Source organism: Hirundo rustica, chromosome 3 (assembly GCF_015227805.2).
Source record: "Hirundo rustica isolate bHirRus1 chromosome 3, bHirRus1.pri.v3, whole genome shotgun sequence".
NCBI classification, from domain to species: domain Eukaryota; kingdom Metazoa; phylum Chordata; class Aves; order Passeriformes; family Hirundinidae; genus Hirundo; species Hirundo rustica.
The window spans coordinates 111,467,047-111,490,466 of NC_053452.1; the positions used below are offsets into that span (position 1 = coordinate 111,467,047).

General features: G+C 44.7%; 2 protein-coding genes across 7 annotated transcripts; both read right to left on the reverse strand.

Annotated features, from left to right (window-relative positions):
• Positions 1-277: 277 nt before the first annotated feature.
• On the reverse strand, positions 278-11,397 carry TDRD6 (tudor domain containing 6). Of its 2 annotated transcripts, XM_040060092.2 has the most exons (5): positions 4,761-11,397; positions 4,223-4,341; positions 3,066-3,155; positions 2,579-2,636; positions 278-1,173 (listed from the first exon to the last, which is right to left on the reverse strand). In XM_040060092.2, exons 1-5 carry the CDS (start codon positions 11,374-11,376, stop codon positions 1,112-1,114), a joined length of 6,945 nt encoding a protein of 2,314 aa, XP_039916026.1. In that variant the 5' UTR covers positions 11,377-11,397; the 3' UTR covers positions 278-1,111. The 2 variants fall into 2 exon arrangements, with proteins under 2 accessions (XP_039916026.1, XP_039916027.1); XM_040060093.2 differs by lacking the exon at positions 2,579-2,636.
• Positions 11,398-13,760: 2,363 nt separating this feature from the next.
• Positions 13,761-21,547, reverse strand: SLC25A27 (solute carrier family 25 member 27). 5 transcript variants are annotated; one of them, XR_005699981.2, is made up of 10 exons: positions 21,292-21,547; positions 19,612-19,803; positions 18,745-18,829; positions 17,997-18,119; positions 17,174-17,286; positions 16,430-16,514; positions 15,748-15,840; positions 15,311-15,413; positions 14,771-14,900; positions 13,761-14,265 (listed from the first exon to the last, which is right to left on the reverse strand). XR_005699981.2 is itself a non-coding variant. In XM_040059136.2 (9 exons), exons 1-9 carry the CDS (start codon positions 21,392-21,394, stop codon positions 14,829-14,831), a joined length of 969 nt encoding a protein of 322 aa, XP_039915070.1. In that variant the 5' UTR covers positions 21,395-21,547; the 3' UTR covers positions 13,761-14,828. The 5 variants fall into 5 exon arrangements, 3 of the variants coding, with proteins under 3 accessions (XP_039915070.1, XP_039915072.1, XP_058275813.1); XR_005699980.2 differs by having other exon boundaries at positions 13,761-14,649; XM_040059136.2 differs by having other exon boundaries at positions 13,761-14,900.
• Positions 21,548-23,420: the final 1,873 nt, after the last annotated feature.

Here is a 23,420-nt window from a genome sequence, read left to right on the forward strand (position 1 = left end):
ATAAATGTGTTCGTCTTAGTGAGTCAGCACTAACACTTGAGATCTATTGTGAGATTCACTATCAGCCAGCTTGGGTTCCTAAGTCCTTGTTTTGGCATGAAAAATCCACAGTTTAAGAGGAGGGAGCAGCTATGCTATGCAAGAGCAAGTAACACCACTGTAAAATAGCACCCCCTTTTCAACACCTGAGAGAGGAAAAGGTGAGATCTTAAAACAGCTGCAGGTCATGTCCATAGCACATTGCACACATGTGGCAGCAAATCCATTCCACTGAGTCTTCTTCATATTTATAGGAAAAGTTTAATCTTTCATTAGTACAATTGCAGCAAGTTCAATCAATTAAGTGCAATTAACGTTTCAAAACGTTCACCAAAGCTCAGAGTTATCTAGAGAGCTGGTTAGGGTCAAAACACAACCAGAGACTGCAGAACAGCCCTCACCCAGCATTTGGGCTTCTGCACAGGAACATACACAAGTCATTAAATCACATTAACAAACCAGTATATGCCAGCCAAAGCTTTATTCCAGCTTCTTCCATTGCTTTAGAACAGCACCAAATGCAAGACTTCAAACCAACTATGTTTCCCTATGGAGAAAAAAGCAAAACCAAAACAACTCCCCATCCCTACCACCCAAAAATACCCTCAACTTTTTTTTTTTGATAAAAGAAATCACTTAACAGTGCAACTTTTCCAAAGGCAAACATCAGAAAGCAGTGCTGTACAACACAGTAGCATATACAGAAACGCACAAGAAACTTTTGTTTAAGAACCACCCACCAAAAACTCCATAAAAGTCAGTGCATCCCCCCAGTCAGTAAAAAATGCCAGTCAAGTGGCAAATTCTTATTTAGAAAAGTACAGCTATAAGAAACAAACTAACAATAACAGTCTAGCAACAACAGCTGTAAGAAAACAAACTGAAATTAACAGTCTGTCAACGCTACTCCTTTACAGGGAAGTTCAGTAGTGACACGTATTTGGTCAGTTAGGTAAAAAAATAAGCCATTCAATGCTCTGCTGGTATTTTTGTTCCCACAAACACATTTTCGTGGGAACATTTCATACACAGGCACTTGCTCAGTTTCACGTGGTCAACATGTCACTTGGTTTCAGCACTGCTGGAGGACATGAGGATCTTCAGCTAAATTGCTACTGCAGTCAGTTTGCTTTTCTATAGGGAATAAACACAGATTAGACCCATCAAGATGTTTCTATAAATGTGTATAAGGGCATTAAGATCAAAAGTTAGCTATACAAGGCTTCAGACTAAATACCACTGACATATTGGACCATGTTAAAAGACGACACTTATACAAAGATGAAACAGCAGAAGTGCCTAAGAAGATGAAGCAGCAGTGCTACCAGATTTCAGTTATGAGTTCAAGTTACTGCATCCCTCAGTGGGCTTGGCATAAACCACTGCAGGAGTTTTTGCACCATGAGTACCTCCTACTCAAACTGCCTTTCCAGACAGTGAAGGTGTGTGCAGCAGGTTCCAGCTCTGTGACACGTGTGCATGACCCTGACTCACCTTTCCTGTGTTGGTGCTGAGAGTGCACACACTAACTCCATGCAAAGTGCTCAAGAACAGAAAAAAAATCCACAAAATCAAGAATAATCCTGCATTTAATTGATGCAACTGAGGGAGAGTTTGTAGATGGACCATTTTAACATTTTATCAAATTATTTATCTACCTGTTTTCTTGCTCAACAGGCAAACTTATCTGTTGCAGCCTTCCTTATTTGTTACCCATAAAGCAGTAGTTGCACTGAAGTACAGTTACCAATTAACCCCTGAAAGCACAAATGCTATCCCCACTTCAACTCAGTTTAGTCTTCATCAGGCAACCACAGAAACAAATTGCCCACACAGGTTCTGGAGTCTCCATTCTTTGACAGATTCCAGAACTGGCAGTAAGGTCCTCAGCAACCTGATCTAGTTGGCCCTGCTTTCACCACCAGGAAAGGCCCCTTTCAACCAGAACTGCTCTACAATCCCATAATTATTAAAAAGCATATAAACAAAAAGAACCTGTATTGTTATTTGGTACACTGAAGAGATGTTTACCAGTAACACTTCAAAATTTTTAAGTAACAAAGATGTACATGTAATATTCACAAACTATCCTTATAATAACTAAAATGGTATTTTTATGGATTTAGATTTACAGATTATAGGACTGGGGCACTCGAACTAAATGCTAAATAGAGTCTGCCTAGCAGTTGCTCACCTTGCTTCAGAAACATGACCAAGAACAATATTCTGATAGCAATGCTCAAAACCCTGCCAGAATCTATAACCCAGCTGTTCCAAGAGGCACAATCCATTAGATGAATAAATAAATACTAAATTGGTTTGTAATCCAGACACAGCAGCAGCTTTCATTGCATGTAGTCACCCTTAAACTGTCAGTACCTAAGCTAATACTATCAAGAAAATCCCAACCACAGTATCAACTACATAAGCTCAAATTAGTGTTTCAACTGTGTTTTCTAAAATAAAGCATTTCCTAGAAAATTAGAAACCATTCAAACACAGAGAACACAACCCATGGCGGGGCTTAAAGTAGACTTACCTTCAAGTAAGGACTCCTCTGGTAAGGACTGCAAGTTTTCTGTTGCAGGGGTTAATGCCTACACAAAAAGGGATCCTGTTAGGAAGCTGGCACTATTGCCAAGACTTCCACTGAGGTACTTCCTTTAATACTAGACTAACTTCTACATCAGCACTACTGGACTCCTATTTACCACTGTTTCCCCCACTTATAACTCACTACATTAGTCTTCTGCCCACTTTTCACTTTGATACAAAGGCTGCATGTGAAGAACAAACTGGAAATTCATGCTGTTATCCCCAGCAGCATGGCTCATGACCTGACCTTTGGCTTCCAGACATGAGTTTTTCATCCACTAGTGGGTACTTAATGAAGAACACTAGTGAAAATCTTACTATTCTTTCCTAATAACTCCATAATAGAAGTATTTTTTATGATTTAGCAGTCAGTTAGCAGCCTTTCTAAAAACCAGTACTGTCCTGCCCAGTCCATTATCACACTGCCATACCTCAGATGATCTGTAAGCCTGGTCAGGAATTCCATTCCAGACGTTCTCAGGATGCACAATCTCCTCATTGCCACTGCAGAGGTTCAAGACCTATACAGACAGAGGCAAACTGGATCTAGCTCAGCAGCAATACACTTAACAAATAAAACACAGCAGCAGAAAAACAGTTTAGGACTCTTTTCCTTTGAGAAGGTGTTGAGAAGTCTGGATCTTGCAAAGAAGAACAAGCTAATATCCAATAAAACTGAATGTAGTGACTGAGGCTGCTCAAGGTTCTTCTAGGCTCCTAACCCTAGCATAGTGAGAAAAAGGCTGCAAAACACCTACTAGATCAGAACCAGAAGGAAGCTGATGAATAAGGATATCATTACATGATAATCCCCGACACTGCCTCTCATCTGAATGCAGGTGAGCTTAGTTTTAGACACCCAAGGGATCTACCAACACAAGAGCTTCCATGATCTTAGACATTCCATCTTCCAAAAGGATGCTTTCATGTAACGATCTTTTGGATTTGCAGTTTTAGGTTATAACTTAGAGTTCAGTTTATGCAAGTATAATGTCTGTGCAAGTGTGTACATGAGCACACGCTCCCTCTGGACTGAAGGAAGACATATCTCATTCATCTCCCAGCTTAAACAACAGTAGAACAAGGCAGCTCATGGCATTATTCTCTGCTGTTAACTTTAACTTCCACCAACCACTAATGCAATACACACTTCACTGAAGCAGGAAGAGTTGTGGATTCATTATTACTTGCAGCATAGTTTTTCTTCCCAAGTTTCTATTACTCTAGCACTAGCTCCTCAAAACACCAGTAAAATAATGTCGAGTTTCATGAACATTTAATGGTAATACAGCTCCACCGCAGAACACTAACTTGCAGGCCAGACAGAACCACATACATGTGTGTCTCAAACTGGAGCCAGATCCTCCAATATTCCCAGCCAATAAAAGAAAATAAGATGTGAAGGGAACATCAAGTGTTGACATATATCATCAACTCAATTTGAGACACTGCTGTTTCTAGTCTACAGATTTAGAATCAGCCTTTGCAATACTTAAATTATGTAACAGAATTTTAAAAAATATTTATTCAGAGTTAAGAGAAGGACCAGATCTTAAGAATGTAGAAAGAGTATTCACACCACACTTACCTTGGTACCCTTCTCAGATACCTCCAAAATGCGAGCATCACACCATTTGAGAGAAGTCCACACCACACACTTGGAACCAACAGCAAAGCCCTTCAGATTACAAGGATAGTCATGGTGTGCTACAAGAAAAGGTAATTTATCAATGAAGGAGGAAGAAGAAAAACTCACAAAAACCAAAAAAAAATCAATCCTCAAAAAAAAGCTCAGATGCCTCAAACACTGCTGCCCCACCCCCTCCAAACTACTTGATATTTGAAAGTTAGAAATTTGTCATCATGAACAGTCTCACAAATGCGTTTCATGTTCAGAAATGGATTTCCACTCAAAATCATTAATCTTCCCAAGTACGACTAGTTGCTGTTAACCTGTCACATTACCCATGAGATACTACACTTGGTCTGCTGTCTTTAGCCCATCAAAGCATTAACTCATTATCTTATTAGGGCATAAAAGTTAAGTTTTTTACAAGAAAGCTATTCTCATGTTTGAATGTGCACAACATTTTGATTATTTAATTCTTTAAAATCAGATACTTTACCTGCACTGCAGTCAGCCAAGTTCTCATTTTGCTTTTCATCTTCCCCAGGCTGACAGCTTAAAGACTGAACACACATATTTCCACTCTCTTTAAATGAGTCAGTCAAGTCTTGTTCTATCCATTCTTCCATACACTCATCTTCCCTCTTCTGCCAGCCCTTATGTTTCTCAATTTTACAGTCACATGATTTCACAGCGAAAACAGGCCTTTGATTCGCTGAGTCTTTTGAAAGAAATGAAAATTGACTTCCACTATTTGCAGAACTCTGTAGCACAGCATGTTCCAGCCTCAACAAGTCCTCCTCCCTGTCCCCCTGAAGAGGCTGAACATCAGGCAGCACCAGTTCCAGAAAGGGCTCAAATTTGGTTAGCATCAACTGCTTGACATGCATCTTCTGGTGCAGTTCTTTCTCAGGTCTCCCACAACATGATGACAGCCCTAGGGAAGGAGGGTCTGCTTCCATCCAATCATCTAGTATAGCTGCTTCTTCATGAATTCCAGACAAATTCACTTGCAGTTTCTTGGTCTTCTCTCCCAAAGAAGGCTGAACATCAGATGGAATCAGCTCTAATGACTTCTCTCTGTCAGCAGAGGCACCAGTAACTGAAGGCACCAGGCTTTCTTTCTCATCAAGTAATGGTAACATCCCAAGACAGTTCAGAGCTGTCAACTGCCCTGTCTCATCCCTCACATCTGGCAGCTCCAGCAATTCCTGCTTCAACACTGTCTCTCTTGCTTCACTGCCTGATGCCTGCATTTCAAGGGACTTTGCTTTCAGTGCTTCCTTTGTTCCGTCATCAAAGGGGGACTTTTCAGAAACTCCCTCTAGCTTCTGTAAGAACTTGTTTAGATCATCACATGCTAAGTGCATTTCTAATGGATCCAGTTCTCCTAATGTCTTAGTTCCATTGCTTGCAGATGGCTGTGCCTGGAGCACTGGCCATCTCTCCAATTCTTGTTCTTTTTCTAGGAAAAGGCTGGCTGCTGGAGTACTGCCTGTCACTTCTGCTTTCAGCTCTGCCTCCTCTCCAAACAGTATTTCAGACAGGTCTTGTACTGCAGCTTTTATTTCATTCCCCACAATATGAGGGCTGCCGTTTCTCACTGGTTCCAGTAGCTTATTGTTATCACCATCACCTTCAGACAGAGGCATCTCTCTATCAAAACCGTTCTCACGGTCTCCTGTTTCACATCCATCACCAACCTTCCCACTGGCAGCTCCCACTGACACATTTGCTTCTGCAGTTTCTAAGCACTCAGAACTTACACCCAGGTAAGGATCAGAACAAAATAAAGCACTTTCACTTTCTTCCTGAGCTAATCCACTGACAGCAGTAGTCTCTTTGTTGAGACAAAGACCCAAACTGCTGTTTGAACTTCTGTTTTCCTTTAGGGGCCTGCAAAGGTTTGAGAAAGCACTCTCACCAGTTTCTTTATTAGCCCTCCAAAAAGGCTTCATCTCTTCATTAATACTATTGCCAGAAGCTTCCAGCTTGACAACACACAGAGGGACTTCAGAGTCTTTATTTTCACAAATTTCAACTACTTCAGCTTCTAATACAAGATTTTCAGTCATATCATAAAACTTCTTATTTGCTTCACTAAGCCATGAGCCATCTGAGGGACTGAAACCTGACAGACAGCAAGCAAATGCCTGCCCAGGTACTCTGAGCAGTTCACATGGCATCTGTCGGATCATCTCCAGGCTGACGCTTTCCTCGCTTCCGTAATCCACGTGTCTAACAACTACACTGTCACCATTCATGCTGCTGATCTGAGCTCTGTAGAACCACCCATCTTTACTGTATTTTGCTAGACAAGTATCACCACTTTTCATACAAGACTTGCCATTGTTCAGAGAGCTTAGTCCAAGCTTTTCAGATTCCTCTATTTTTTTCTCAATGTAGCTCACATCTTTGGTATCAGCACGGTGACACCAGAAGTATCCTGGACTATTTACCACTGTAACATAAATTTTTAAAGTCTGACCTGCCTCTGGAAATTTCCAGCTAAAGGATTTAGAAGCACTTACACAGGAAGTCTCACTTTGTACCTGAGGAGGCAAAGGCTCACAGCCACTGATCAGGTCATGGTTCTCTCTTTTATCAATTTTTTTCCTTGAGAAAAGCCTTTCTCTATTTGCAATATCTTTATCAGCTAAATCCACTGTTATTATACCTTGATGGTCACTGAGAATAACTTCCCATTTATCCTCAACCTTCTTTACAAATTCACAAGACAGCAGGATTTCACTTGTTCTCTTGGTGAAGTAAAACACTGCTTTCTCTGTCCAGTCTGCATTGTTTTTGCATTTGAGTCCACCTAGGAAGCAGTGAATGCTCATGGCTGGAATAGATGACAAGTTCTTAGGGAGTCTGCGTGCTTGATCAACACTAATCACGGAAGTATCACCATAGTCAATATAATGTACCCGCATCGAATTGTCAGAAGTCTTCTCTTTTACTACAGCTCGATACCACAGGCTGTCTTCTGAATAAACAGCACTGATTAAATCTCCTGCTTGGAAAAGCTGTCCACAAGGGTCCTTCACTGATTTCCCATTGTTTAAACTTTCCAAAATGTTGTTAAGCTGAACCTCATCACTCCCTAGTTGAACGTAAAAATCCAGCGGGTCACTGACATAAGACACATACACTAAGGTTTTAAGAGCTGGCACTATCTTCTGTGGTGGTAGATCAGATGCATTTTTAAGCATTATACACCTGCCTTCAGCATCAGATTTAGTATCAGACAGTGTATCCTTCTGGGAAAAGAGCAGAGACTCCTCCCCTGCTTTATTCAACAAAACAGCATCCTTCTTACTGCTAAGCATCTCGCCAGATTCTCGTAATCCAGCTGCCTCATCTCCCTTCATTGAGTACTGGAAAAGGTTTACAACTTCTTTGAAGTTTCTTTTGCTCTCTTGTTCTTGCTGGGCTTCAGGTAGGTATTTTTTTCTTTCAAGAAGCCTACCTGCATTTAAAGGGGACTCTGCAGTCTCATCCCTCTCATTCACATCTGTATTTCTAGGGCACAAAGTCTCATTGTGTACATGACTACACAGCCCTGTACTGTTCAGGCTTAGCTCTTTCAGTTTTGTATTAATTTGAGTATTTCTATCAAACAACTCAACCAGCAGTGTATTATCAGAGTCCTTTGCTACCACTATTGCTTTTAATCTCTTTTCTAGGACAGCTTCCTTAAACCATGTTGCAGCTTCTTTGGAAACAGATGCTACATCAGACACAGAACACTTTACAGCCTGCATTGGCACAAGCAAGATATCAGAAGCATCACTAGGTAAAATAAGCAGATCATCTGTCTCTATTGTCTCTGTGTTCCCAAAATCCACAAAGAAGACTTTAGCCTTAGGTTGTCTTTCTATAATTACTCCCCTATACCACTGACTGTCAGAGTACCTTGCTAGACACAGGCTCCCAGACTTCCCCAAGGTTCCTGTGCTGGTCACTCTCTCACACAGGCAACTGATGTTACCAGCCAGCTGTGCCAAGGTATCTGCACACCTTTCAAGTTGGCAGTAAAATGTCCATGGATTCTCAACATGTGTAATATAAACATCTTCCTCACTCCCGATTTTGATACCGTGACTAGAATAATAGAAAGAGTGAAGCTGGACCAAAGATTCCAGGTGCTTTTGAGGAAATAAACGTCTGGCTACACCTCTCTCAGTGAGAAACTGGCAAGCACTCTGAAAAGGTGTGATTAAATCTACAATGTTAAACAGGTCCCTATTTATTGAAGCCAAGGCAAAGATTGTACATTTCAGGTCAAGGTCAGATGATGAATTAAAAACAAACTGACGAAAAGCCTGAATTGCTTCTTCATCCCAAGCAAAAGGATTCTGACCATTGGGCTGGATTAAGTTGTAGAGGCTGCACCTGAATGCCTGAGCCTCTAACCTAAGGAAGCGTTCGTTAATTGCACGGAGCTTTGTTAGACACACCTGCTCTCTGTTGCCATAGTCAACGTATATGACTTCTACCTTTTCTGCACAAATTCGTTCACTAACTATTAAAGCCCTGTACCATTTTTTATCCTCTGAGTACTGGGCTAAACACACAAGATTTGGCCAAACATGTGGCTGGGATGAATTTTTGCAATGCTCCTGAATTTCATCCATTAGTACCTGAAGGTCATTGGAATTTCTACTTAACTGACACCAAAAACAACTAGGATTCTCAACATATGACAAAATAACATTAACTGTACTTCCCACTTCTAAGTGACCTCCACAAGAGGAGCCTGGCTTAATTTCCACATAGTTCTGTCTCAAAGAGGTGTGCAGATTTTTCTTACCCTCAGAGTCTCGAGAAAGAAGAGATTCACTACTTTTAGAATTGTGAATGGCTGCATCAGGGCTCTCTCTGACCATCATACTCACATGAGAATCAAGTATTCTATCACTGCTTTTCAGATCACATTCTTCTCTGAGCCTCTTTTCTGCATTTATTTGGCCTTCCTCTGCAGCACACACTAGGGGAGAGGTCTGTGCTACAGATTTATCTGGTTTCTGGTAAGTCTTAGGTATTTCATACCTCTGGTATTTAGCATAACCCCCCTGGGCCATGAGTTTACTTACTCTTCCCTCTCCTAACTGGGAGCGGTCAAAAATTTCAACCATGTATTTGTCACCCTGTACATTCAAAAACCAAACTTTCAGTTCCTTGTTCAGTACCATCTCCCTGAATGCAGACACAGAAGCTTCATTCCAACTCCCTCTTGGAGGGGAGACACCTGCCAAACAACACTTCAGAGCTAAAGCAGGTAGCTCCCTAAACCGAGGGAGCAGCTCCTTCACAGCATGCAGATCCACAGTTTCTGTGCTGCCTCTGTCCACCAGGTGAACTTCCACCCCAGTGTCCAGTACCCTGGTGACCACCGCTCGATAAAAGACACCCTCATTCCCACTGGCACAACAAAGGGATCCAGGCTGTGGGTCCCATCCAGCACTGTCCAGCTTTGTGGAATAGGAATAAAAATTCCACATGCACTGCCTCAGCTGCCTGAAGAGCTGGTAATACTCATGGAGCTGCAGCCAGAACTCAGACGGGTCTCGGAGGTGGGAGACCCGTGCGCTGTACAATGTCCAGGTCTTCAGATGCACACCAGCTACAGCAGCCAAATCTCTGTGTGTTAAAACAGGAGGTGCTTCTGGTGGCAATTCCAATTCTTCAACTAAGGATTCCTCTATTTCCAGCTGCTCATGAGCCTCAGTTTGGCTTACAGGACTGCTGACCAGGCAGCAAGCCTGAGACCCAAAAAGATGGTTCAAATCAACACCATTTTCCCCATAGAGGGTGACATAATAGAGATGCTCAAAGGAGTTAAAGGCTTTGATGTGAGCACTCACACCTCTTCCGAGCACCAACGCTTTCAGCAAATCAATCTGCAATGGGGACCAGCCACAGCCCCCATCCGAAACACCCTGAAGAGCACACATGTAAGTGACCACAGGCATGCGAAAACATTGGGCAGGCAAATGGCGCAGGTTAGCTTGGGTCACAGTCTCCTTCTTGCCATAGTCCACAAAAATGACAACAGCTGAGTGCTGGTCCTGCTCCCCAGCAATGAGCTCCAGCAGAATGGCACGGTACCACTGGCCATCCATCCCACGGGCAGCACAAGGTGAACCCACTTTGGGCAGTAAGTCCTGCTCCCACCGGTCATAAGCATGGCACATGGTATCAGAAAGGCAACAGATCTCCTGTGACAGGCACTGCAACTGGCAGTAAATGTGGTGTGGGTCAGAGACGTGGGTCACTAGGACAGGCTCTGTCACTCCCAACTGAAGCTGAGGGTAGTAGTAATCCAAGGCAGGTGACAGAGGCCGGTATGACAGCAACACACGGACAAGCTGCGGAACCGCAAAAGCTCCAAGGGAACACGCTGGAGACTGCTGACGGAGTTGCTTCTTTAACTGGCCAAAAGGTAGGTAGCGCCTGAGCACCTGGCAGAAGCAGCTGGGAGAGACACGTTTGGCCAGGCCCAGCTGCCGCATCTGAGCCACGAGCTGGGGCAGCTCGAGCACGATGAGCTGCGGTGTTATCACCTCCTGCACCACACCAGACACCTCCTTGCCATGCAGGAAGCTGAGGAACTCCATCGCCTCTATGGTCCACTTGGGCACTGGTGAATCCCCACTTGCTGTCCCCTCGTGACTGTGGGGGGGCATGACATCAGCCACAACACAGGCCAGCACCTCCGGGGGCAGCTGGAACAGCTCTGAGCAGCCCCGTGCCAGGTAACAGGCGGATGTGGTCACCACGTATCCCTCGTCCAGCAGGAAAACACGGTAGCCCTGGGCACTACAACTCACCACACAGCAGCGGTACCACACACCCAACACCTCCACCAGTGCCAGCTCTCCTGGGCACAGCCTAGTCCCGCTGGCCCCCGGCCCGCCGGGCTCTGGGCGGGCCGCCAGGTGCGGCCCGGCCGCCGCCTGGATCTCACGGTAGAGGAGGGCATAGTCAGCCTTACGTTCTCCCAGCAGCCCCCAGAGTCGCAGGATGGGCACCTCGGGGTACAGCCCCACGGCGCGGACCCGCAGGGTGACGGTATCGCCGCGGCCAAGGGACCCCGGCCCGGAGCCCATCGCGAAAGCACCTCGCGCCACCGCGTGCCCCCGCATGAGGCGAACGAACGCCCCGCCCCTCGGCCTCATATGGAGCACGCGCCGCCCACGTGACCCACGGGGAGCCGTTAGCGGCTGTTCCAGCGGCCGAGTCCATTTTGATCCTCTCGGTGGGGTGGGGAGCAGCGCGAAGGGATGGGTGGAAAGGAGAGGTGAAGCGAGCTGATACATAGGGCAGCTCCTGCTACGCTAAGACTGCGCGGTGGCGCCAAGAAGAGGAAGGTTACGGGATTATGGCTGGGGCTTCCTGGGGCTCAGGGCAGAGCCCGGCGGAGCTGCCCTCGCCCAAGGTGGAGCGCTCCACGCCGGCTGGATGGTGGCGGGATGGCGCGGGCGGGGCGAGGGGGCGAGAGCGCCGAGCCCGCTTAGCTCCCATTGGTCAGAGCGGCGCCGGGGGCGGGACGGGCGTGCGGAGCTTGGCGGCTATTGGCCAGCGGTGTGTCAGGGCGGGGCGCGGCGTGAGGACAGGGAGCTCGCATCAGGCACCCGCACGAAATCGCTAATAATTCACACCCAAAGACAGAGATTTAAGGGTTAAACAAGTTTTTCACTACAAAAATCTTATAAGGCTTTTTGTGTTTGTTTTTTTTTTTTTTAGCTGTTCCTCAAGGGTCCGTATTGGAACCAATGTTATTTAGTATCTTTGTTAATTGCATAGGTGAAGAGTTGGAGTGCACTCTTCGGCAAGTTTGCAAGTGACACCAAGCAGAGTGATGCTGGTGTTACCAAAATCCTCTGAGATCATTGGGATAAATAAGATCCTCTAGCACTGTCTTTTTTGTCTTAGCGAGTCAGGCATTACTTTATTCTTGGCCAGGAGGGTGTGTGAGTGTGGCTGACAAAATCCTGGCCTCTACACAGACACAGATGCAGAACTTTTATGTTTATTTATATGTAATTTTAGTAAATAAATTAACATTAACTGAATTCTCTTTCATTAATTAGTATTCTGACTTCTATTGGATATTGATTTCTTACTTCTCATGCAAAATTATTTTATATTTTTCAGTCCTTTTATTATCTTTTTCCTAGGTAGGGACTTTTCAGCACGCATACTGAGTCTTCGTTAGTCTCTTTTTTGTCTGCTGTTTTCTGCAAAATGTCCTTGTGGTCCATAAGTTGTGCACTCCTAGTTTCCAGTTTCACCAATAGACCTCTCTTCTTTCAGGCTTTTTTAATTGAAAGCATATCAAGGTTGTTCTAACAAAACTTAACAGTTTCAGTGATTTTTCCAAGCTGTATGCCCATAGCTTATGTAGCTTGTGGCAACTTTGATAAATGCATGCTATAAGTGTTTTTACATGTTACTTATAATTAATATGCTGGCTATGATGATCACAGAAGTTGAGCAACTGTCCTTCGTGGAAAAGTTGAGAGAGTTGGGATTGTTTGTCCTGGAGAAGAGAAGCTTCAAGGTGATCTAATTGTGACCTTCCAGTACTTGAAGAGAGCTGATAAGAATGATGGAGAGGGACTTTTTACAAGGGCCTGGAGTGATGGGAAAAGGGAGAATGGCTTCAAAGGGAAAGAGAGCATGTTTAAATTGGCTATTAAGAAGAAAATCTTTACTGTGAGGGTAGTGAGGCACAGGAACAGGTTGCCCAGAGAAGCTGTGGATTCCCAATCCCTGGCAGTGTCCAAGGCCAGGCTGGACGGAGCTTGGAGCAACCTGGTCTAGTGGAAGGTGTCCCTGCCCATGGCAGGGGATTGGAACTGATCTTTGAGGTCCCTTCCAACCCAAACTGTTCTATGATTGTATGATATTCTGTCTCATGAGAAAGGGTAACACTGTGTATCCATCACCGTGTTTTCAGGGTAGTAGGATGGCAAGTGGGAGTGCTTGTGATGTAACTGAAGCAGAAGCTTTGCTGGTTTGTCATTGCTGGTGCTGGAGTACAGGATGGAAAGAACTTGGATTAGTTTCTCAGGATGACAGCTAGAAAAATACCAGGATTTCTGAACAAAACCTTTGGACTGATGCACAGGAGATTCCACCTGAATATGAGGAAGAACTTTACTGGGCAGTGACTGAGACCTGGAATGGGTTGTCCAGAGAGGGTGTGGAGTCTCCCTCACTGGAGATATTCCAGAACTGTCTGGACACAATCCTGTGCTCTGGGTTGACCCTGCTTGAGCAGGCAGGTGGGACCAGATGAGCCACTGTGCCCCATTCTGTGATTCTGTGATTCCCTAATAATGATGAGATTAATGTTTTCCATGCTGGAAGTGCACCCCCAAATGCATACTGCCCCAACTGAATGCAAGTACAATCAGAAAATACAAGTGCAAGCCAAAAAGACACCCAAACTGTGTTCAGTGAGAAGACAGGACATTGGAGACACTGCTTGCAAAGACTAGAAGAAATCCTGGGTATTTATTCAAAGAGCCAAATTTTTTACATTTTACATTAATTCAGTTACTAGATATTACTAAATCAAAGCCAGCTTTGGTTTATCTACTCATGGCTGCTTTTAATAATGCATTTTTGACTCTTGATTGCTGAAGATGAACCTACTAACAAATAGTACTATTCTCCTTTCTCCATGAAATCTGGAAGGCCTTAGGTTTAAAAATAAATAAATCACTCCTGTTCAAACATTTTGCATTATTGAAGAAAACACTGTATTTCCACTGTATTTAAAGTGGGCAGAGTGCACATTTCCATGGAAAATGACCCAGTCTGCCACATCAGCACTGAGATTGTCATAGGACAAGTAGTTCAGCTTCGTCCTATGCAGTATCCTGAGTCCGAGCATTGCAGAGCAAAGTAGGTTTTTGATTTTCTGGGAACAGGAATGCATTTCAACCATGATCTTACTCAAATAGCTGAGTGGAGAGGTCAGGCAGTCTCTGGGAAGTAAGAGGAACACAAACCTTCCACTTTTTGTGCAAAACAGACTTGAAAACAGGTAAACTGCTTTTATCTTTTTCAATACCCAGCACTACAGGCTTGGTTTGCTGACACATCAAACTAATGAGAGGTAGTTCTTTATCTGTGTGCAAATGCAATTAACAACAAAAATTCCCAAATAATTTTATAGCTGCTTAGCCACAGAACAAGTTCAGTGCATTGATCAACCTGCTCTTGTCTTTAACAATAGAAACCATCTCAATTATCAAACAGACAGTATTATGTTCTATTTGCTTGGTAGAATTTTTTTTTATTATTCCTGTTTGCTGGTTCAGAAAGCTGATGCTGGCTGCTAGGTGAAGTATTATTGTGACGATTTTATCCTGTGGATAATATAAATTTCATGTATCAGTCTGATAATCAAATAGTATCCTTAAGTCATAACTGCTCCTAACCAGTAAGGACTAGATTTGGAGCAACAAGCTACACATGTGATCCTACTACCTTGTGGAATGAGAATTCAGCTTTTTGAGTCTTCTCTCTTCTGTGAATACTGAAGGTTTTAAAAAGAAGTAACTCCACACATCCTTCTGATTTGTTCATATGTAAGCCAGAATACCAGTGACCAAGGTGCCTGTGAAAGCAAACACTGAAGTTAGAGGCTTAAAACAAAAGTAGCCCAATAAATAAGCCCAATAGATTAAACTGTCTCCTCTTAAAAATCATATTCTTAAGTTCAGTCTCATATTGCTCTGGTTCCCAGAGAGGTTCCCAAGCCTCTGTCTGCTCAGGGAGACTGCGAACTCCCCATCCCTGGAAGTGTTCAGGGCCAGGTTGGACAGGGCAAGTGGAAGGGATCCCTGCCCATGACAGAGGGTTTGGAACAAGATGATCTTTAAAATCGCTTGAACCCAAACCATTTTACAATTCTATGATTGTGTCTTTCATACAAAAACTATAATATTACATAGAGTTAGGGTTACATCCACACTTCTCACATTTTAATGCTAATTGTTCTTATAAAGAGAGTTAAAAAGCACATACCATTCGCATCCAGGTTGGTATAAAGCCTTTGTACAGAGACATAAACCCTTCACCCTGGACAGTCTGAATCAAGCAGTCCATGGAAGATTTATAAAGCAGACCTCTAGCAATGTGCAAGGAGAACAAACAGTATTAGGATTACAAATATACAATTTTAAAAAAAACCATCCCCCTCATAAAAATAATTTGTAGCTGATATTTTTGTATAAGCCAAAGTGCTTCTGTAAGCTTCTTGGAGTCTAATCCAGAACTGAAATCCGCTGGTTATGCTTAGCTGGCCATCAAAACAACACCCCTCAGACATTTACTGAATCAGTAAAATCATCACCAGAAAGATGAAGAGCAAATTATCAACTTAGCACTTCACTCCCAGTGAAATCAGTGAGACCCATGGTTTTAATGTGCTGCTGAAAAGTTGGTCTCTGAAATGTCCATACCTTCCCTGCTTATCTCTTGGTTGGTTCATTATCCGAGTTTTGACCACGTCAGCAGGAGTTCCCAGCACAGCTGCTACCAGCCCGGAGCAGGCACTGCCAACAGCAACAGATACTTAAGGAAGAAACCAAGATGTATCATAAAAATTTCAGTATCTTGATTAGAGTTCTTATAATAAAGATACATTAAAACAGTTATCATCAAATCATGAGTAATAACTCAAAACATAAATTTGGTTTGGAAGGCTTGCTAGTACTGCTCTTGCTCACCTGTCTTCCCAGTGCCAGCTGCCCTCACCTCTGTGCAGTTCTGAGTCAGGGATAAAGGATCCACAACAGGCAATTCATAATATTGTTTATATAGATTTTTTTCATCATTTAAGAGAGTAAAAGAGAATATGCTACAGAAGTTGTATCACTGGGCTCCCACAGATTAGAGCAAAGGTGTTTAAATGCACCAACAAGACACTTCTAGTGAGAGCAGTTTTGTAGCTATGGTTGCATCCTTTTTCTTATGTCTTCTATAAAGTGATGTTCTCTCAGAAAAACATGATTCTAAAGTTGCATTTCATCAGCAGTATCAAAATCAAAGAATGGGGTCTTCTGCTGGCACAGAGAGACAGATGAAGACAGCAAGGCTGGAAATGCTCCACAGTGGAAAAGGGGTAATTGGAGAATACGGCACCTGCTAACACTGTGAGTAACACTATTGTCCATGAGTGTTGTGTTCAGAAGCAAAAAGTGTTTCACTGAGTCATAAGTGGTCAGATCTGTAAAGAGGATAATGAGAAAAAACAGAGGTGTCAGGAGTGAATGGTGTCTGTTCACAAATCAGGATGTTCATTTCCACTGCAGCTCTTGCATTGGCACAGCTGGCACTCTGCCCCCAGTTTTTGATGAGGGCTGTGGCACCTAAGTCCTGGTTTTAGACACGTGAGTACGTTCTCCTTTCTGTTCCCATCTACTCTGATTTACCTGATTTATCTGATGCTGAGCTGTATCTGGGTTAACTCACTAGCCCTGTTGCCTGGTTTAGCTTCCTGGCTTGGCCTGAGACCTGCCTTATGACCATGCACCTCCCTATGGATCTGGATCTCAGGGAAGCCTGGCTGCCTTTGCTGGTTCTGCCCTGCTCACCTCACTTGGGCACTGGGTTGTGGCTGGTAAGATCCCTGCTTTGCTGGCCGTGGGACCCCTTCAGCTCCTGGCTCACTTTTCCTTAAACCCAGGTAAAAACTGTTACTTTTAAGCCATTTGATTTCCACAGGACCAAAACACAGGTGCGCAAGGCAGAGGTCACCTGCAGGGTACTCCAAACAGGGCCCCAGTGTAGGTAATCAAGACTCAAAGACAAAGGGAGCAGCTGAACTCCTTCTTCTTAAAGCTTTGGTGGGGCCTTAAGTGCTGCAGGCAATGTTATTCCATTTACCTCCCATATTCACCAGAGCAGCTCTCTGGACATTTGGTACCCATCCAGCCCAAAGTCCCCTTACTCCTCCTTCTGACAGGATCTTCAGAAATGCATGGTGCACACCCCGAAACCTGAAATCAAGATGCAACTTGTGGGTAGACAGCCCAGTGAAATCTTTCCATGTTCCAGTACTTTGCTACACCAGGTCTTCATGTAAGATTAGGAATTTATACCTGCAAGGATCTGGCCCTCCAGATCCATTTTTGGATCTGTCTTTGACTTTCATGCCACAATATTTTACCAGAGATACCGGTTGCCTTGCAAAGCAGTGATCTGGACCCTAACAGCAGACAACCCTTAGATCCCGCACTGGGTTACAATACGGAATGCACGTGACATCAAATGATGGCAGCAGTTTGGGATGCAAAAGAGCAGCATGTCCTGGTGTTTGCAGGAGAGTCTCAAGCCCTGCTGTGTGCCAGCCTTCCCTGTGCCTGTACATCCTGCACAAGCCATTTCCCTTGTGCATTCCTCCATCTTCACAAAGCATCCTTCCCTCCCCATGGTACAGTGCTGGCATGGACACGCTGCAGCACAGAGGATGGGTGTGTGGTCCCTGGGACCAGTAAGTCAGAATAAAGAAGATGAGTATAAATGGAATAAGGAGGAGGTCTTGATTTCCACCCCTCCCTTCACTGCCCAGAGCCATTGGGTGCTCTCCCTGTAAAAGGGCACAGAGCAGCTGGGGAGAAGGGGTGGCAGAAAACACAGAGAAAACACCCTGGGCCAAAGAGTGACCAGTAATGGGGAAAAAAACCCACCAGCTCTGAGAGGAACCAACCGTAATGGTTTTCCTTCCAACTTCCTTTTTCCTTCCATTTGCATCTGCACCTTCACCAGATCAGTTGGGCTGGCAAAAAACTGTCCGATGGCACCTGCAGACATGCCTCCAACCACAGCTTTCCTGCCAGATGGAGAAAAATTGTGCTCCAGAATACACTGGAAATCTTCACAAGTCACAGTGCTCGAGCTGGAGTTCAACAGCACAACCCAGGTGGAACAAGTGTAAATAGTTATTCCATATTTTAACAGCCAAAGTGAAGGTAATAACTGTGGTGGCTACAGGTTGTTAAAGTAGTCAGTAATATTTCTGTAAATTTTCAAAAAGGATTAAAACTTACCTGGAGAAAAAAACCCCAAACAAACAAGGTTACATATTGCTTAAGGTTTAAAGGCGGGGTGACAAAGTACACAAGGATGATGCTCCACGTATTATAACTAAATGCCCACCTGAAATTCCAAACTGCTTGCTGATATATAAATATGATATGTTTTTCTTTCTCTCCCACTGCTACTAGATGAGTTGTGTTAATTTTATGAGTCTACATATTTTAGTAAAATCAGAAATTTCAGTATTATCCATAGGTCCCCCTTCCTATAGCATTAGGCATGACGAGTATTTTGTAGTAGATTTTATCAATCCCGTTCTAAAACCTGATACATTTTGGACCTAAGATTTGGCTGTAGGACTCCTACAGTAAGGACAGTCCCCAAGCAAGCAATAAATATGCATGAATATGCAACATTACCAGAGAGGAAAGCTTTCACCCTCCACCCTGCCAAGCACGGAGTCACGGAGATGTTCATAAGTAACCATCCGAACACCAGTGTATACTGTGGAAAACAAAAGTAAGAGACAGTTCTTGGGTCTGCCATTTCTGGAGGTCACAGTGAGACATTAAGGACTTTGTTTATGACACTCCAGAGCTGCCTGGGTCAGCTCTCATGTTTGTGATCAGAATGGGGAAAGTGAGGGGTTTGCCTGGTGTTAGTGGGAGAGCCAGGGTGTTTCAGCATCAAAAAAATCTCTCTGGCTGAGCCACAGGTCTGCCAGGAGGCAGCACAGCTTTGCCTGCACCCTAAGGAAATGGGACTGCATCAACTCCTTCTGGGCTGATGCCAAGCACAAAACCCCCACAAGTGCTTTTGAGGTTTGTTGCTGCCACCGTATTTCCAATTAAAGCACAGAAAGCTGTTATTTGTGGCCAAACCTCTAATGCATTTCTTTTAAGCACTTGTATTTCCCCTTGTGCTTGCAACCTCATCTTTTTTCTCATTTTTTTTCCTAATCTGTCCCCACTTCCCTTACATATGACACATTTATTGTTCTGAGAACTCTGAGTGTCTGGACTTCCTGAACAAGACCTTCCTGCAAAGATGAAAGAGAACTTACATGTTGTTTTCTCAAAAGCCAGAATAAGGCCGTGACAGACTGGGAAAGGGAAGGAAGAGATGCTATTGATCTGGAATCTCGTATATTTCAAAGTGGGATCGCAGGCTAGACTGAAAAGTCCTCACAGATATATTTAAAATACAAGAAAATATGGCAAGCTCGCTCCAAAAGGCTTGGCCACAGAAGGCAGGACCCATCGGGCCCATCGCGAGCAGATATTCACCTATGTGGCGGTAGACGGCCGGCGTGGCTCCTTGCCAGAGCTTCCGTACCCCCTCCTCCTGCGCGATTCCGGCCGCCGTGCGCAGCATCCCGCGGTACGGGACCGCCTGCCCGGCCGCAGCTCCATCGCGGCGCACGGCAGCTTCACCTTGGATCTGCAGCCGGGTTTTCGTGAGATCCAGGGGAAATGTCACTGGGGGCAAAGGGCCGGGAACACACGTGAATACGAGTGCGGCTGCGGGGAGAACTCCCGTGCCGGGAACAGCTACACCACAACGCCGTGCCAGCGCGCAAGGGGCTGGGCAGGCACCCGCAGGGAGCAGGGGCTGTACCCTACACGGTCCGGGAGATCCCTGCAGAAAGCAGAATTCTCATCCAGGTCTGTTAGAAATGCCTCTAGGCACAAGTAACTAAATGACATTCTTGTCAAACACCCAGTCTTTCTCCCATATTTAGTTTTGCAGATTTGTTATGCAATATATGTACCTTCTGAGGGACTTGGAATTAAAAATCCTGTTCCAGTCACTCCCCCTGAATATAGACCAGTCACATCTCTCAATCGATTATGTGGTCTCTCCAATTCTGTCCAGCACAGTGGCAGCATGTTATGGTCAGGAACAACCCCACAGAGGTCATCATAATGCAGACACACATTCAGGCTCACCTACAAACTTATCTGCATATCTGTCCTACAAACCACCCTAAAGCATGCTTGCTTTCCTTACACAAGCACAAAAATCATGTCTAGCCTGTTATTTCTCTCACTGAAATAACTGGTGGCAAGTGAAGGAGATCCAAGTTGATCTCAGCTTCCCAAGGCTGCTCCTGAAATAGTATGGATACATATTTGTGCCCCTCATTTCAGTTCCAGGCCAAGAGTGCCTGGCGATGGACCTTCCCAGCCTGGGGCCAGGAGCAGGGCTTGTCTTTGTTTTGATACCTCTGTGATACACCAGGGTCCTTCCCAAGCAGGACTCAGGTGCCAGAGGAAGGCAGTCACTGCTCAGAGCCTCAGCAGGTTTATAGGCTATTTGTGCATTAAGTTTGGTATTCATGTTTAAAGATTAGCAAAGATTGACAAGTTACAAATCCTTAGAGCAATGTAACTGACTTGCCTGTAAGAGCCTGTAGAAATTATAAAGAACATCCTGAAAAAAAATTCAAAATAAGTTACTTGGTTACAAAGCAGTGCTACACAGATGGCATGTTTCACCAAGCAGTTGTCCAACTCCATTTTTATATATTTATCTCCACTGTGACCAGAAACTTAAGAGTAGATTTTTCTTTGATTAACCTTCATTAACTAGGAAAAGGAAATTCCTGAAGGAATAAGGCCTTGCGAGTAACTTAGGCAACGGATCTGCCTGCCTCTTTAGTCTTTTTCTGAACACCCAGCCAGTGCAAAGCTTAAATTCGTCACAACTGCACTGAGTTAATGACTGCAGCCCTTCGGTCTCCCAGGCAAAGATTTCATCCTGAAAAACCCTCCCTCCGGCCACAGTCAGGTGGCAGAAAACACTTGCAAGGTTTAGATTATGGAAAAGCCACAGCTAGCACAGCGAAATGCAGATTTGCTGGAGCAGAACACTGAGGAATGAGGCATCCGGGGACTGATGTTCCCCCTGCCCCCCGTAAGTACATTTGACCCCCTTCCCTCTCGAAAAACCACGGTGAGTTGTACCTAGTTCTGCCACAGCCGCTGCACAGGCTGACAGAGCGAATTTGCTGGCTCGGGGCCATCTCTCTGGAAGGGGTAAGCTCCTCTCCTCTTCTGCAGGTGACATCTAGCATCTCACATGAACCGAGGCTAACCAGCCACCCTCCCCGGTGTGTCTGCAGCAAGAGCGGGCCCTAGCGCAGATCCGCTCGGGGTGGTTTAGGAGACAAGCTGCTGAAGGTCATGTTTCTCCAGCGCCAGCACCGGGAACTGCAGCAGCCCCAGCGGCTCCGCAGAGCTGGAAGGTCCTTCTGCAGTGACACAAGAGACTCGGGCGCAACAGGCTCCTGGGAAATGTAGTTTGTCACCAAGGCTGCTCTGAGCCCGGAAACCCACACTGCCGCTGCGGACACACGCGCGGTTTTGCCCATTACCTACGTTAAAAAGAGTAATCATTCGTGAGAGCTCCAGATTACTCGCGGGGTTTGTTTGCTTTGCGGGATGCTGTCTTTGGCCGCACTGTCTGGAGACCCCCAAACTCCGTTCCCGTGTCAAGCAGCTGCATGCGGGAGGGATGAATTGATCCAGATCTGGTTTGGTAAGAGCTGCATTAGCAGCAGCTACGTGCCGAGCTGGGGCTGCGGATTAGGCACGCAGCACTGCAGTTTGAACAAGGAGCCCAGCAAGCCTGGGATGGCAAAAGCTGATCGCTTCTTAGAGTCATTAAGTGAAAAGTTTAAAGCTTTTCCTGGCTGAATGGTGAAGTCCTGTTGTGTGCCAGTCCTAATTTCTCTTACATTATTGTAGATCTAATTAGGTTCTCATCATTAAAAAAAAAAAAAAAAAAAAAAAAAAAAGAAGAAAGGGTAAGGTATGTGCTGTTCAAGAGAAGCTTTTCATTTATCTTTAAGGCTCAGCTAAATCCCTAAATTAATCATGAGCCATTAGTCAGTAATCCTCATGCTGATTTGAGGATTTTTTTGGTCACAGAAACTTATCCCAGAACAGTTCCCCACATTTCTGTCTGACTGCCTAAAGCTTTGGTGAGTGGCCCCCTTCAAAATAATTCAGACAAAATAAGGGAGCACTGCAAGTGAAATATTCAGTTGGATGAATCTGTCTGATTGGTCATCAGTAATTGGTATTAAATTGGATCCTTCTTGGGATTAAAATTCATTAGAATTCATGCAGGGATAAAACAAACTCCTGACAAAACCATGGTTAGAAATGGGGAGAGGGCATATTGCAATTTAATGCAGACGTGTCTGGCTGCACGGAAGCTATGAGTGGTTCAGAGCCTGTTTCTGGACAATTCATGCCATCTGCTGTGGCACTTCGTGCCTCCCTCCACAGCTGTTCTGTGGGCTTGGGTCAGCTTGTGCCACACTCTATCAGCCTGCGCATCATCGACTCATAATGTGGGGCAGAGAGGACCTCTAGAGTTCACCTGCAGTCATCTTACAGTCCTGTGTCACAGCAGAGTGACAGAGTTACATCAGGTTGGCCAAGGTCTTGTTTGGTCCCCTGAAAACCTGCCAAGATGAGGGTTTCACAACCATCCTTTAGCTGTACACCTCTGGGCAGTCTCATTCTGTTTTCTCTCTGACCATGCTTTAGGGAGTGGAAAACAACAACTAGATCCCTCCTTAAAGTAAACCTCATAGCATTGCAGCATCCTATGCAAGGAGCAACTCTCCATGGTCATTTTTAGCCTGAAGAAATAGGTTCCTTTTTAAACCAGATGATTGGGGGATGGCTGTGAAGAGGAATATTCTCCTCCCACAGGACCCTTGAAATGAGCCTGATTAGAGGTGGATGCTTGCATGGACAGCTCTGTGATGTGTGGTGAAGGACCAGTGCTCACGGAGAGCCATCAAACACCTGGACTTCCTATATCCCCGAATCTTGAGACAGACAGCACCAGCAGAGAGGAGCCTTCCTATTCATTTATTTCAGTTCTCAGTGAGATGGAGCTTTTTGGTTTCTGTCCCAAGCCAGCTTGACCAAAGGCTGCATACGCAGGGAGGGAGTGTGGACTTCAGATGGGGTGGAAGCAGTACAGCGGGGCCTGGGGCAGCTCAGTGCTGCTGGAGGAAGGCAGCTGGACTTTCCAGTGCTCCCACCTGTGCTTCTGTGTTAGTTCACTTGGAAAA